Genomic DNA, 13,404 nt, shown 5'->3' with positions numbered 1-13,404 from the left:
TAAATTTTTTACTGTCGCCGACAGCAAATTACAACAGCTGTTAAAAAACCAAGTTCACTTGCATCTTATTTTCTAGATACGTGCGTACTCTCTTGCATTATAATTTAAATAGGCTTTTGATAATATTGGTTGAATTGTATAGGCCACGTTAATTATTGCTCCAAACATGGCGAGCAGGGTTGAAGTTGTAAAATAAGAAACAAGAAAAATAAAATAATCTTTTGTACAAATACAAACTTTTTTAATGTATACGATAACTATATGTATATGTTATTTAAATATATTTATTAATTTATAGTATTGAGTAATGCACAGAAACTTGTCAGCAATGCAGCAGTTATTGGACTAAACTTTTAGCAGAGTTTGTTTTAATCGAATTTCGCTAAGTGTATACATTTATGTATATGTATTTATATGTATATGTGTGTGTGAGTGTGCAGATGTGTGCGAGTTTTCCATTTTGTTTGTACAATGTATATAGTACGTATATGTGTATATGAGTCGTTCATGTGATGCGCGTTTTGTATGGTAACTAATTTAACTTTAAACTATTACGTTTTGTGTATTTATAAGCTATATACAAAGTATGCACGTTTTCAACTTAATACTATTAACATTAAGACGCTACTAATCGAACAGAGAGTCGTTTCACTTGACCACCAGCGACTGTTTGAGATGCCGCACAAGGCCACCGCCTATATCCTGAACATCCGGCCATTGGCGTATCACAAAGATTATAAAGCAAATCGTTAGAAATGTGGTCAACACGCGAACCCTGCAAATACAAGACAGTTGATGAGTATATATGTATCTAACATAAGTCCGTATAGCGTGTACTTACCTCGTTTTGAGAAAGGGCATTATAATGCCAGCAGCGGTGGCTACCAACAGGAGCACCACTTGCAATATCGTTAATACCACATTGATGAGTTTCACAACCAGGGCGCGAGCATTCGAATTATCAATGCCCTCGACGGTTACATATTGCTGCTGCGACATATGCTCCATTTTCGATATCTGTTTGGTATGGGGTGCGTTTTAGTATTTAACATTTGTAATGGAATGCCTGTTTGTCTGTCTGGACTTACCCTTGTTTGACAATTCTCGAGCACTTCGTTGACGTCACGTAGTCTTTCATCGCTTTGGTATTGTACTTTTTCCTCCATGTCAGCAATTGTTTGCTTCAGATTCTCAATTTCATTCTGCAACAGAGACACGCACATAAATTAGTACAAATATTGCACTTGATGTTGATGGAACGAACCTGATGCAATTCCGTCAAGTCATTGATTTGCTCCTCCAATCCCTCGGCGCGAAAGCGTTCGCTCTCGAGAGTGGCGGTTAAGCTGTTGAACTCCTTTTGGCTTGTCTAAAATGTAATGAAATGTTAAAATTAATTGATTCATTAAAATAATAAAATATTTATTAAATTCTAATTTTAAATCTCCAAACACAAAGCATATTCCTCTGAGAAAAACATTAAAGTAGTCAATTCGTTTTCAACCCACCTCGAGGCGCTCGATACGCTCCTTAAGCTTCTCGTTCTCAGCCTTGCGCTCGGCCAGTTCAGTCAATAGGGACTTGAGCACAATGTGATATTGGCTGGCGCCCGACTGACTCTTGCCAGATCTGTGGAATCAGAAATGAGTTCAATTATCATCCAACCAGCAACTTTTGGTTAATATCCCCTGCCCCGCTGGTATGCTTTCGCTTGTATGCTTTTGCTTACCCCGCTGGTATGCTTTCGCTGGTGACGCTGCTGCACTCACTGCCGTTGTCGCTGTTGAATTTGCCGGTGCCGCTGCCAGTGCCCGTGTTGTTGTTGTTCATGTTGTTGCCACCGCCAGAGCCCGTTGAGGTGCCAACGCCGGGCTGCTGCAGCAATCGCTCACCGCCCGCTGACAGGCCGTCGGGATTGGCCGACTGAATGGCTTGAAGCTCGCCATCGCCAATCTGATTGATGTTGTCCGCACTGCCAAATTTGTTCTTAATGAGATGCGCAAATTCGCGCGGCTTGGACATCACCGAGCCGGAGAAGCCAGTAATGCCGTCGCGTATATTGCCGCCCACATTGCGCAGCCCCTGGCCGACATCGCGCAGCACCTCGCGCGGCTGTCTGTGCTGGCTCTTTGCCTGATATTGATGATTCTGCAGATCCTTGGCGCGTTTCGTATAGTTGTCCAGTTTCTTTTGCAGCTGTGATATGCTGTGTGCGCTCTTCTGATTCTTCTTCTCGAACACCGCCTGCACATGAGCAACATATATTTTAATTAATAACCAATTGGTTTGCATTTGCTATTTTAGCTCTTACCTTGATGCGCTGCAGTTGCTGTTTGTCGGCGCTGGCTGCGAGCTTCAGATACTCGTTCACATTATCTACAAGAAGAATAATAAATGTTAAAAAAAGGGCATTTTTTTCTCTTTCCCTCGGAGATAATAAAAATTGAGTTGATTTTTTTAAAAATGTTATTACATCAACTTTTAAATTAGTTCACGCGTCAATGTAACAAGCGGATAAGCCTAACTTATTCCATACTTTATTGGTTATTTAGATGGATATAGATTTCATCAAAAAATCACGTTTTTTTTAACTTTTTGGAGAAAGTGAAGAGAGTATATTGGTTTTGTCAGGATGCTCGTAATAGCAAGCTTTGCAGTATATACTTGTGTATATCCGTGTCAGATAAACTGATAATATTAAACAAATTTTTGGAGCCAGAGTGACAACGGACTACTGAAAGCTTCTCTGGAAATCGATCGAAAACCTTGCCATTGCAAATCGGAAGATTTATATATATTTAACTAAACTATTCCTCATTACTTTGCATGATATTGCCTACTGTCTACAATAACTGTTCGGAGCAATCGTTTGTTGACGACTTTCACTAAATCGAATGCCAAAGCTCGCAAAAGTATGCTATGGAAAAAGAGAATTCTCGGACACATGCTAACGAATCGATGGAAAACAAGTGCTATTCGCTGTACTCACCATCCCGGGCCGTTTGCTCCTGTCTGATGGACTCCTTGGTGCACTGTATCTTCGTGTTGAGACGATCGATGGCCTGCACACTGGAGCTGCGTTCGTGAGTGCGCCGATGATGCAGCTTCTTGCTGCCATCGAATTCATCGGAGACAACCGATACGTAGTAGTCCTCGTTGCCGGACAAACGTGAATCCTCGAGTCCGCTGCCAGTGCCGGCGCTGCCGCCGCCGCCGCCACCGCCAAAGTCGGCCATATCGCCTCCAATGCCTACACCGACAATCCCGCTATAGGCAAGCAGGCCGCCCTGATCGGAGCCATGTGTGCGTCGTTGGCGTTCACGACTGCGTCGCCGGTGCGTGGGGCTGTGGCTGCGAAAACCTCGCACTGCCACGCCCCCGCTGCTACTCAGGCTGCCGGTCACCGTGTTGCCGCCGCTATAGACAGCCGCCTGTGCAGCTGCCACTGTGGCGGACGAGGCCGACGAATTGCTGTTGGCTGTCGTTGAACTGGCCGCCGTACCCGACGCTCCTCCTCCACCTCCTCCAGCTGCTGCTGCTGCTGCTGCTGCCGCCGTCGTTGCCGTCGGCGTCGTTGCAGTTGCCGTTCCAGCCGCTTGAATGGCTGCCAACGTCGCTGCTGTTCCGGTCGCGGATGCTGTCGCTGAGTCGCCGGTGCGCTCCCTGGACACTGCCGAGTTGTGGCGCATAGAAAGTATTTATGGTACGTATATATGTAGTTTATGGCTGTGCCTCGGCTCAAACTTCAAATAGTCAGATGGATGAGGGCGAGGCGAATCACAGGTGCAGTCGCAGCAAACGATAACAACAAACACAATGATAAAGCAATAACACAAAGCAACTCTCGAAATACCACAAAGAAAAAAATTCAATTAGCTGCTGTTCTTGTTGTTTTTGTTGTTGTTGTTGTTGTTGCGGCTGCGTTTGTAAGCAAGAGTGTACATGTGTGTGTGTTAATGACAGCTGTGCGTCAAAAGAGACAGTGAGAGAAAGAGATAGAGACAGACAGTGAGAAAGCAGCAGCAGCAGCAAATGTTAGCGATTAAAAAGCGTTTAAAATCGCGTCTGCATTGCTGTGGAAAGAAAATCGTTGAAATTGCACGAAATGTGTGAAAATGGGTATTTGTGTATGTACAGTTATGCGTGAAAAACAATTCTACTATATGGCAAAAGTACAAATTAACATATATTTTTCCAAAGAAGGAAATATCTTGAATTTGTTATCAATGCACAAATTTGATATATAAAAGGCAATTTAGTTTACTTTCCACTTATAAATCCATATATGCTATATTTATAAGAATGTAATTAATAAACAAAAATGAGCTCCAACTTTTCTGTTAGTGTGCCAAGGTTCGTATTATTTTTCACATAACTGTAAATGTGCATGTGTGTATGTGTGCGATTGCAAGTTTAGCTAGAAATATTTTCTATTTTTATACCTACGTTGTATATATATATTAATATATATATATAGATATATGTGTGTACGTATGTATGGGTGCTGTAGCGGTCAACGGTTACAAAGCTGTTTAAATACACAAAAGAAATAAAAGAGAAACGAGAACAAAAGGATAATCAACACACAAGTTAAATACAATGCGAAAGAACGATATGAACGCACACAAACGTCACATATGTATGTATGTGTTAAAATAAATTTCAGCAACAATAATCAAAGACAACAAATGCATTCACACACACACACGCACATACTCACACACACGCACACACTCACACACACGCACACATATGCAGCGCTTAAAAGCACACAACACATGTTGTCACTTGTGCGCTTTTAAGCCATTTGCATGCAAATGTTTGACTACAAAATCTCAAAGTATTACGAAAATCAAAAAAAGAGCAACAAAATAAATATGATTTAAAAGCAACTTAAAACAGTGTGTACACACATAATTTAGAGACTAGAGATTTGATGCGAATGATAAGTGTATCTAAGTTTGACATTGTTTATGACTTTTGTTTTAGTCCTTTTCAACAAGTGTAACATTTGCTGTAATCTATTCAAACATAAACGATTTGCTCTTCTTCAAACCTTAACTGTGTATTTATATAGTAGGGTATAAGTATTTATATGTAGTAAAAATATACGGAAATATGCCTAAGAATTGAATAGCTCATCGTCAAGTGAGCGATTGGGAAGTGAAGATTCGAAATATTTACTGGTTGATTTCAAGATATCACTAGATTAGGTCTGCGACAGAATGAAAGCTATTTAAACATATTTTGTTAAAATATTAAAGTGAGAATATTCTGGGCTTTGCATGATATATAAAAAGGTGTCTACATCTGTGAGTTGAGAAATTTAATAAAGATTCTTGTGGAACAAAATTGTTATCTACACATGTTAGCAGACGATTTTCATTAAATTAAGCCTGTTTAATCTATTTAGGTTTATTGCTCTTTGCACGACTATAAAATCTCGCAGCATAATTAGCACCGACTGCTAAGCCGCATGAGCGGAAGTGCTAAGTGAATAAGTGGCAGAGATTGGTTATCATTTCTAGCCGCATTAAATCCGTATCAACCCACACACTGATAGGACTGTTGATGAGCGTGTCGCATGAGTTCAATTATGGGCCAGGTGATTAAGCTATTGGGCTACAACCGAACTGCAGGTGCTGGTGCTTGACGGGCAACTTATCAGTTTGAGGATTATAATAGTTATAATTATAATTATATTTACTTCGCTCGCTGCTTCTGGTGGCTGAGGGAGAACGACTGGCCCGTAAATTGGAGCTGGAACCGCGAGAGGAGCGCAGTGGCTGCAACGACTGCAGCGTTAGATGATCCCGGCTACCGCTAACTGATGGCAATGAATCCATTATTGCATATTGCTTGGCAAGAATCTCGAGCAGTTGCCTCCAAATGCTGCAAATACAAAAAAAAACGGCAAATATGTTAATTATTGAAAATATTGTCATTGAGACTGAGATAGCGGCCAGTGCAAACAGAATTGCTCGGCGAGTCCAAAGTCAAAAGGTGAATCAACTTGGGCTGCTGATAATCCGAATCACAGTCATTCAAAACTGGAGCATATAATAATGCCCAGCTGCCAATTTGGCAGATCGTGGCATTTCATAATATTTAACAGAAAAATAATTAAACGATTTATAAATTCTTCGCATTTTTGTGCGCGTTCTATGGGCTTGTCGGCAGATTGAAAGCACATTCCAAGCGAATTGTGAGGGTGGTAACAAAAGAATAGCCACAAATTAAGGCATATTTATTGATTTTTTGGCAGCTTTAAATAAGCTGGAATGGAATCAAAAACAGCTAATACGACGGCCTGATATTAAATAACCTTTTGAGCAACTTCATGCAATTGTCAAGAAATGTGTGAAATTCACAAACAAAATTATAAATATTAATATTGTATCCGAAACTAAACCTATTAAACATTGTTCAGAAAGATGCTTCCCATAAAGTCCATTTTTTACTAACCATTAACTATTTAAAGTAACTGCATAAATACCTAGCTAAAGCCAATATATATGTCTCACACAAAAATTAACTGCAAGTAACTAAGAACTAAACGCAGAACCTACCTCGTCGCAGTTGGAAGCGCTATTATTCATACCAAATATATAGTATTATTTTGTACATACATACATATATACATATATATATTTATATGTACATATATACTGGCGGCTCGATCAATATTTAAACAATTGCCTGTCGTTAAGTGACGTTCGGCGTTTTGTTGGCGCACAAGTGCCTGCTGCCAGATATAAATACAATCTATATATACATATATAGATATGTGCGCGGGGCGAGTGTGCGTACATATGCACCTGATAAGGATGTTTATTATGTTCACGATAATGTGATTGCATATTTTGATGTACTTGCTCCGGTGCTGAACCGTATTTAGATCGAGGCTCGAATACAATTCAAGTGCTGTGCATCGCATGCTGATGACTGCGCTGCGTTGATGGCATACAAAGATAACAATTGTTTATAATTTACTATAAATATTTATATAGAAACACTTTTGCTATTTCCCTTTACATTCCTTGACTATGTATACACATAGGGTATACACATGCGCCGGTTCCCAAAACTTGAAACAGTCAACAATTGTGTGGGCTGAGTGAACGTACCTTATATAATATACCACAAAAGGGTGCTCAATTTTCATTTTAAATGAAGCTGAAAATGTGGTTTTACTCTGGCACACGAACGACTTCAGAGAAATCCAATGTACCTTGAAACATCATAAATAATTCCGAATTCGTAGCAGCTGTTGGAAATATACTCTATATATATATATATATATTTTTATTTTTAAAGCAAACAGTTTTTGTTTTCAATTTAACTGCAGGCTAGTTACGTCTCCTTTGTGCGCAACACTTTTATAATTGAAAGATATTTAAAAATTAACAAGAAAATATTTTCATTTGACAACTTTGAATTTAAAAACTCGCTAGAATATTTTACGATTTGGGATAAGTATTTTCGTAGGCTCAAATTAAATGATTTCTATAACTATAATGTTATTATTAATTAAAGCTTTCGATTAGGCAAAATTTCAAAAGAAGAATTCTTTAGTATAAAAGTGAAAGAAGTCCAGATACAAATATTCGTATGTAAACATTAACTAAATGTGTAAATCCAAAAGCTAAGTTGTGATTAAAGTTTTTTGCCTATTTGCATGATATTTGATAAAAATAAAAATATTGCAAATTTATTTGGCATTTCGAAGAAACTATTTGAGAATCTGAATAAGACACTTTACAACAATTTGTGATGATTTTTAGTTAGATCAAAATTTAGCTTAATTTCTATTAAAATTATTTCACATCGCGCCAACGGCTTTAGGGGCATTTTTTTTTTCATTTCCATAAGGCGCTTTGACTTAGGGCACTTTTCACAGTCCAAAGTTTTGCTAATTTTGCTTTGGCTGCGTTTCCAACCCAAATGCTCATCTGCAGTTGACTGCGCTCTAGCTGCAAGAGAAACTCTCTCAAACACATTCCCCTAACCCGGCCGTCGTTATCATGTTTTGCCATGGCCATAACCATTTTCCAGGGGCTACTTTAGCTGTTCCCCTTCGGAGCCCCACATTGTCTTTGTGTACATTTTTAATCATCGCATTTTGTAACCTTTTCTTCTGCTTTATGTTGCTGTTATTCACCTCTCGCCCCATTCGCTTTCTACGTTGTCTTGTTTAAACAAACAAAAAAAAAAAAAAAATAATAACAAACAAATATCCGACACGCCGAAGTTTAAATACTCTTGAAAATGTTAAAGGAAAACATAAAGTAGCTGGTAAATAAGCGTTTTATCAAGATATTTTAAAGAATTAAGTCACAAAAAGTTAATTTTGATCGAAAATACATTTCTGATAAAGAAGCTCGACTCGGCCGAGATATGACGACAATCTGATGCGTTACACAAGTCGAGACATAATTATACTACTCTCTCTACGCAAGGGTATACAAATAAAAGTAAATAACAAGAGCTGCGCATTAAAATTATAACAAAAATGTTATAATGTATCACAATGTGTATGAAATTGCTTTCAGGGTTATTGCACTTGGAGACGACGCACGAGCGCTGTGGCCACATACGGGGTCTGTTGAGGTGTACTACTTATCACGGGCCAATTAGACAAAGGCGCATGATAAGCAGAGCCTCGTCTGGCTTAATTGTTTAGTCAGCGCTCGATCAGTTTATAAAGTGCACTCGAACTCGGTTCAGTTATCAATAGAGAAAAGCGACAACAGCCACAATGCGACTTCCGCATGAATTGCAGGGCGAACATAAATTCCTTGTTTATCATTACACTGAGCCAAAGTTCAGCCTCACTACAGCCGCAGATGACAATTGTATATGTATATGTACATATTCGTATGTACATAGTGCTATCAACTCAGGCTTCTTCCGGATAGATCGGTTCTTTTCCAAGCTGACAGCCGGAAAAATTTCAAACAATGCCTGTTCAAAAATATATCATATACACGCTATTCTTTATTTCTTCTCTTCTTTGGAACAAAATCTGTTGGGTATATGCTTATATCACAACGATGCGACACAGGTTTTATACCCTGAACCCATTAAAAATGGGTATAAGGGTTTTTTAGAGAGAGAGAGAGAGAGAGAGAGAGAGAGAGAGAGAGAGAGAGAGAGAGAGAAGTAGTTGGCATCATTTATTAGTGCACATAGAGAAGATATATGTGGGACTTTTTGATTTGCATTTGTTAGATTCAATTATGCGCTGTCGCAGCCATTTGCTAATGAGCGTCATCATCTCGGGTAGCTAGCTTGTTGGCCACATCAGGTTTGATGTCAATGAATATTTACATATTTACTGTACGTATTATTAGTATGTGTATGTCCAACTATCAGCCGCCCCCTGTACACCCACTTTTAGTTACCGCAACAATCATCTGTGAAGGTCACGGCGCGGCGCTGGCGACGCTCTGACTGTGGCGCGTTCTCAAATACAAAGAACCGCAGTAGATTATAAGTAATGCATAAAATGTCTATCATTAGAATTACAATGAACTAATGCGCCGTAGACGGCGACGACGAGTCAGTATTATCGACTGACCAGTATAGGTTATACTAGAGGTCACATTAAGATATCTCAACTATTTTTATATTTTTTTTTATTTCTATAAATAGGCTCAAATTAAATGATTTCTATAACTATAATGTTATTATTAATTAAAGCTTTCGATTAGGCAAAATTTCAAAAGAAGAATTCTTTAGTATAAAAGTGAAAGAAGTCCAGATACAAATATTCGTATGTAAACATTAACTAAATGTGTAAATCCAAAAGCTAAGTTGTGATTAAAGTTTTTTGCCTATTTGCATGATATTTGATAAAAATAAAAATATTGCAAATTTATTTGGCATTTCGAAGAAACTATTTGAGAATCTGAATAAGACACTTTACAACAATTTGTGATGATTTTTAGTTAGATCAAAATTTAGCTTAATTTCTATTAAAATTATTTCACATCGCGCCAACGGCTTTAGGGGCATTTTTTTTTTCATTTCCATAAGGCGCTTTGACTTAGGGCACTTTTCACAGTCCAAAGTTTTGCTAATTTTGCTTTGGCTGCGTTTCCAACCCAAATGCTCATCTGCAGTTGACTGCGCTCTAGCTGCAAGAGAAACTCTCTCAAACACATTCCCCTAACCCGGCCGTCGTTATCATGTTTTGCCATGGCCATAACCATTTTCCAGGGGCTACTTTAGCTGTTCCCCTTCGGAGCCCCACATTGTCTTTGTGTACATTTTTAATCATCGCATTTTGTAACCTTTTCTTCTGCTTTATGTTGCTGTTATTCACCTCTCGCCCCATTCGCTTTCTACGTTGTCTTGTTTAAACAAACAAAAAAAAAAAAAAAATAATAACAAACAAATATCCGACACGCCGAAGTTTAAATACTCTTGAAAATGTTAAAGGAAAACATAAAGTAGCTGGTAAATAAGCGTTTTATCAAGATATTTTAAAGAATTAAGTCACAAAAAGTTAATTTTGATCGAAAATACATTTCTGATAAAGAAGCTCGACTCGGCCGAGATATGACGACAATCTGATGCGTTACACAAGTCGAGACATAATTATACTACTCTCTCTACGCAAGGGTATACAAATAAAAGTAAATAACAAGAGCTGCGCATTAAAATTATAACAAAAATGTTATAATGTATCACAATGTGTATGAAATTGCTTTCAGGGTTATTGCACTTGGAGACGACGCACGAGCGCTGTGGCCACATACGGGGTCTGTTGAGGTGTACTACTTATCACGGGCCAATTAGACAAAGGCGCATGATAAGCAGAGCCTCGTCTGGCTTAATTGTTTAGTCAGCGCTCGATCAGTTTATAAAGTGCACTCGAACTCGGTTCAGTTATCAATAGAGAAAAGCGACAACAGCCACAATGCGACTTCCGCATGAATTGCAGGGCGAACATAAATTCCTTGTTTATCATTACACTGAGCCAAAGTTCAGCCTCACTACAGCCGCAGATGACAATTGTATATGTATATGTACATATTCGTATGTACATAGTGCTATCAACTCAGGCTTCTTCCGGATAGATCGGTTCTTTTCCAAGCTGACAGCCGGAAAAATTTCAAACAATGCCTGTTCAAAAATATATCATATACACGCTATTCTTTATTTCTTCTCTTCTTTGGAACAAAATCTGTTGGGTATATGCTTATATCACAACGATGCGACACAGGTTTTATACCCTGAACCCATTAAAAATGGGTATAAGGGTTTTTTAGAGAGAGAGAGAGAGAGAGAGAGAGAGAGAGAGAGAGAGAGAGAGAGAGAAGTAGTTGGCATCATTTATTAGTGCACATAGAGAAGATATATGTGGGACTTTTTGATTTGCATTTGTTAGATTCAATTATGCGCTGTCGCAGCCATTTGCTAATGAGCGTCATCATCTCGGGTAGCTAGCTTGTTGGCCACATCAGGTTTGATGTCAATGAATATTTACATATTTACTGTACGTATTATTAGTATGTGTATGTCCAACTATCAGCCGCCCCCTGTACACCCACTTTTAGTTACCGCAACAATCATCTGTGAAGGTCACGGCGCGGCGCTGGCGACGCTCTGACTGTGGCGCGTTCTCAAATACAAAGAACCGCAGTAGATTATAAGTAATGCATAAAATGTCTATCATTAGAATTACAATGAACTAATGCGCCGTAGACGGCGACGACGAGTCAGTATTATCGACTGACCAGTATAGGTTATACTAGAGGTCACATTAAGATATCTCAACTATTTTTATATTTTTTTTTATTTCTATAAATATTAAACATCGTACTCGATTTTTTCAAAAGAAGATTAATTGTAGCTGCGATAATATAATTTTATATTATCAGGAATAATAATAACTATTCTGGATGAATTTGTACAAGATTTCAAAAAAACTCCACGAAAATAGCTTTTAACTCTCGCAAACAATGTGAAGCAACTATAAAGTTCCAAATTTATATAAGATATTTCTTCTTAGTTTTAATATATATAAAACAAGGTAAAATGTAAGCCTTTACATTTTCTTTAACATTGATTATAAGACTCTGTCATTGTTATTTGAAAAATCTAAAATTTATACAGCGTATAAATGCGTTTGAAAGCAAATAAACTAGTCTTATAACTTTTATTACCCGTTTTTTTTTTTTTGGGTATTATGCATGGCAACACGAGTTGCGCGATTAAAGTTAATAAAGTTTTTCTTTTGTAATTCGATTTGTCATAACATGCAGTTAAATATACATCATTATTTTTATACTTTGCTTGCTTTAATATAATCGCAATAAACAGGCAAGCCAAAAGTTAGCTAGGTCAGGCCTAAAGCCAAACATTGAACTTGGCTAGCACGTAGCTCTTAGCTGTACCTTGTTTGGTCAGCAGATTTGGCCAAGATAATTTAATACATAGCTCGATGTTGTTTATGCAAGAACTGCAAAGTTTGCGCAAGAAAAGTTCAAGCTGTTACTCAATTTGTTGTAGTTCAAGCAGTAAACGACCTTTTTTTAGTTGTGTTAATTGTTGCAGGTGTTTAAAATAGCAACAAAGCGTTGGCTGCAATGTTAAAGCGTTAACAAAACAGCCACGAAAAGACGTCAAAGGAGAATAGTAGGCTGGTTTGGTAAGAGAGCGCATGTGAATCTGGTCAAAATAAGCACAAAAATAAAGGCAACGGTCGTCAAGCCAGGGATATCAGCAAGGAACCTTGGGTATGAGCTGCTACTAGTTCAAACGAAAGGTAAATTACGTAAATGCATTGTAGCAAAAAAAAAAACCAACAAAAAAAGGCAGAGTGCTCTAGTCGGGAGTGTCCAACATGTAGCTACCCTGGACATACATAAATGTGTCTGGCAACAGCAAAGAGGCTAAGCAAGAATATATATATATAATTTTTACACTTTTTAAACATTTTCGGACTATAGGAATAATAACATCTCTATAACACGCTATGTAAAACAGGCCTTTGGCTAGGATATTTATCCTAACTTCATAAAATGTTAACTGTTAGCTAGGTCAGGCCTCAAGCCAAATATTGAATTTGGTTTTCGCGGAATTAGCTAACGTCAATGCTGTTAAGAGTGATAAGGGAGAGCGGCTGGCTTTGACAGCTCGAGAGAGCCACAAAAATAAATGCAACTACGTCAAATTCTATTGCGCTTCGTCAATATACCCTATAAGCCGAAATGTGTGCACAGTATATTGAAACAAGGTTCGCATCTATGCTTTCGATGAAATATTGTGCATAGACATTTAAGGAAATGCATAACTAAAACTAATTTTATAACTTTTAACAAATTTGAAAGAAAATGTAACGAATTTTTAAAAATTTAACAACTTTTTAATCAATCGGCAACATGCATAAGGAAA

The 13,404-nt window shown here is 38.1% G+C and overlaps 1 protein-coding gene across 2 annotated transcripts in view; it reads right to left on the bottom strand.

The window, feature by feature from the left end:
- Window positions 1-268: 268 nt before the first annotated feature.
- Dmtn (transmembrane and coiled-coil domain 2 protein Dmtn) overlaps window positions 269-13,404 on the bottom strand; it is a 28,804-nt gene continuing 15,668 nt past the window's right edge. Inside the window, exons 2-10 of one of the 2 annotated variants that reach the window (XM_032439483.2) lie at window positions 5,708-5,892; window positions 2,990-3,670; window positions 2,312-2,376; window positions 1,730-2,244; window positions 1,509-1,629; window positions 1,265-1,369; window positions 1,089-1,202; window positions 842-1,017; window positions 269-775 (exon numbers count right to left, since the gene is read on the bottom strand). In XM_032439483.2, the coding sequence (XP_032295374.1) occupies window positions 649-775; window positions 842-1,017; window positions 1,089-1,202; window positions 1,265-1,369; window positions 1,509-1,629; window positions 1,730-2,244; window positions 2,312-2,376; window positions 2,990-3,670; window positions 5,708-5,892 (2,089 nt within the window). In that variant the 3' untranslated portion in view covers window positions 269-648. Of the gene's footprint in view, window positions 776-841; window positions 1,018-1,088; window positions 1,203-1,264; window positions 1,370-1,508; window positions 1,630-1,729; window positions 2,245-2,311; window positions 2,377-2,989; window positions 4,074-5,707; window positions 5,893-13,404 lie in introns of those variants that run through there. The other variant, XM_070207155.1, reaches the window with a different exon arrangement.

Source organism: Drosophila virilis, chromosome 2, assembly GCF_030788295.1.
Source record: "Drosophila virilis strain 15010-1051.87 chromosome 2, Dvir_AGI_RSII-ME, whole genome shotgun sequence".
Lineage (NCBI taxonomy): Eukaryota > Metazoa > Arthropoda > Insecta > Diptera > Drosophilidae > Drosophila > Drosophila virilis.
The sequence above is the reverse complement of the archived record's forward strand: the minus strand, read 5'-3'. Positions and strand labels throughout refer to the sequence as shown.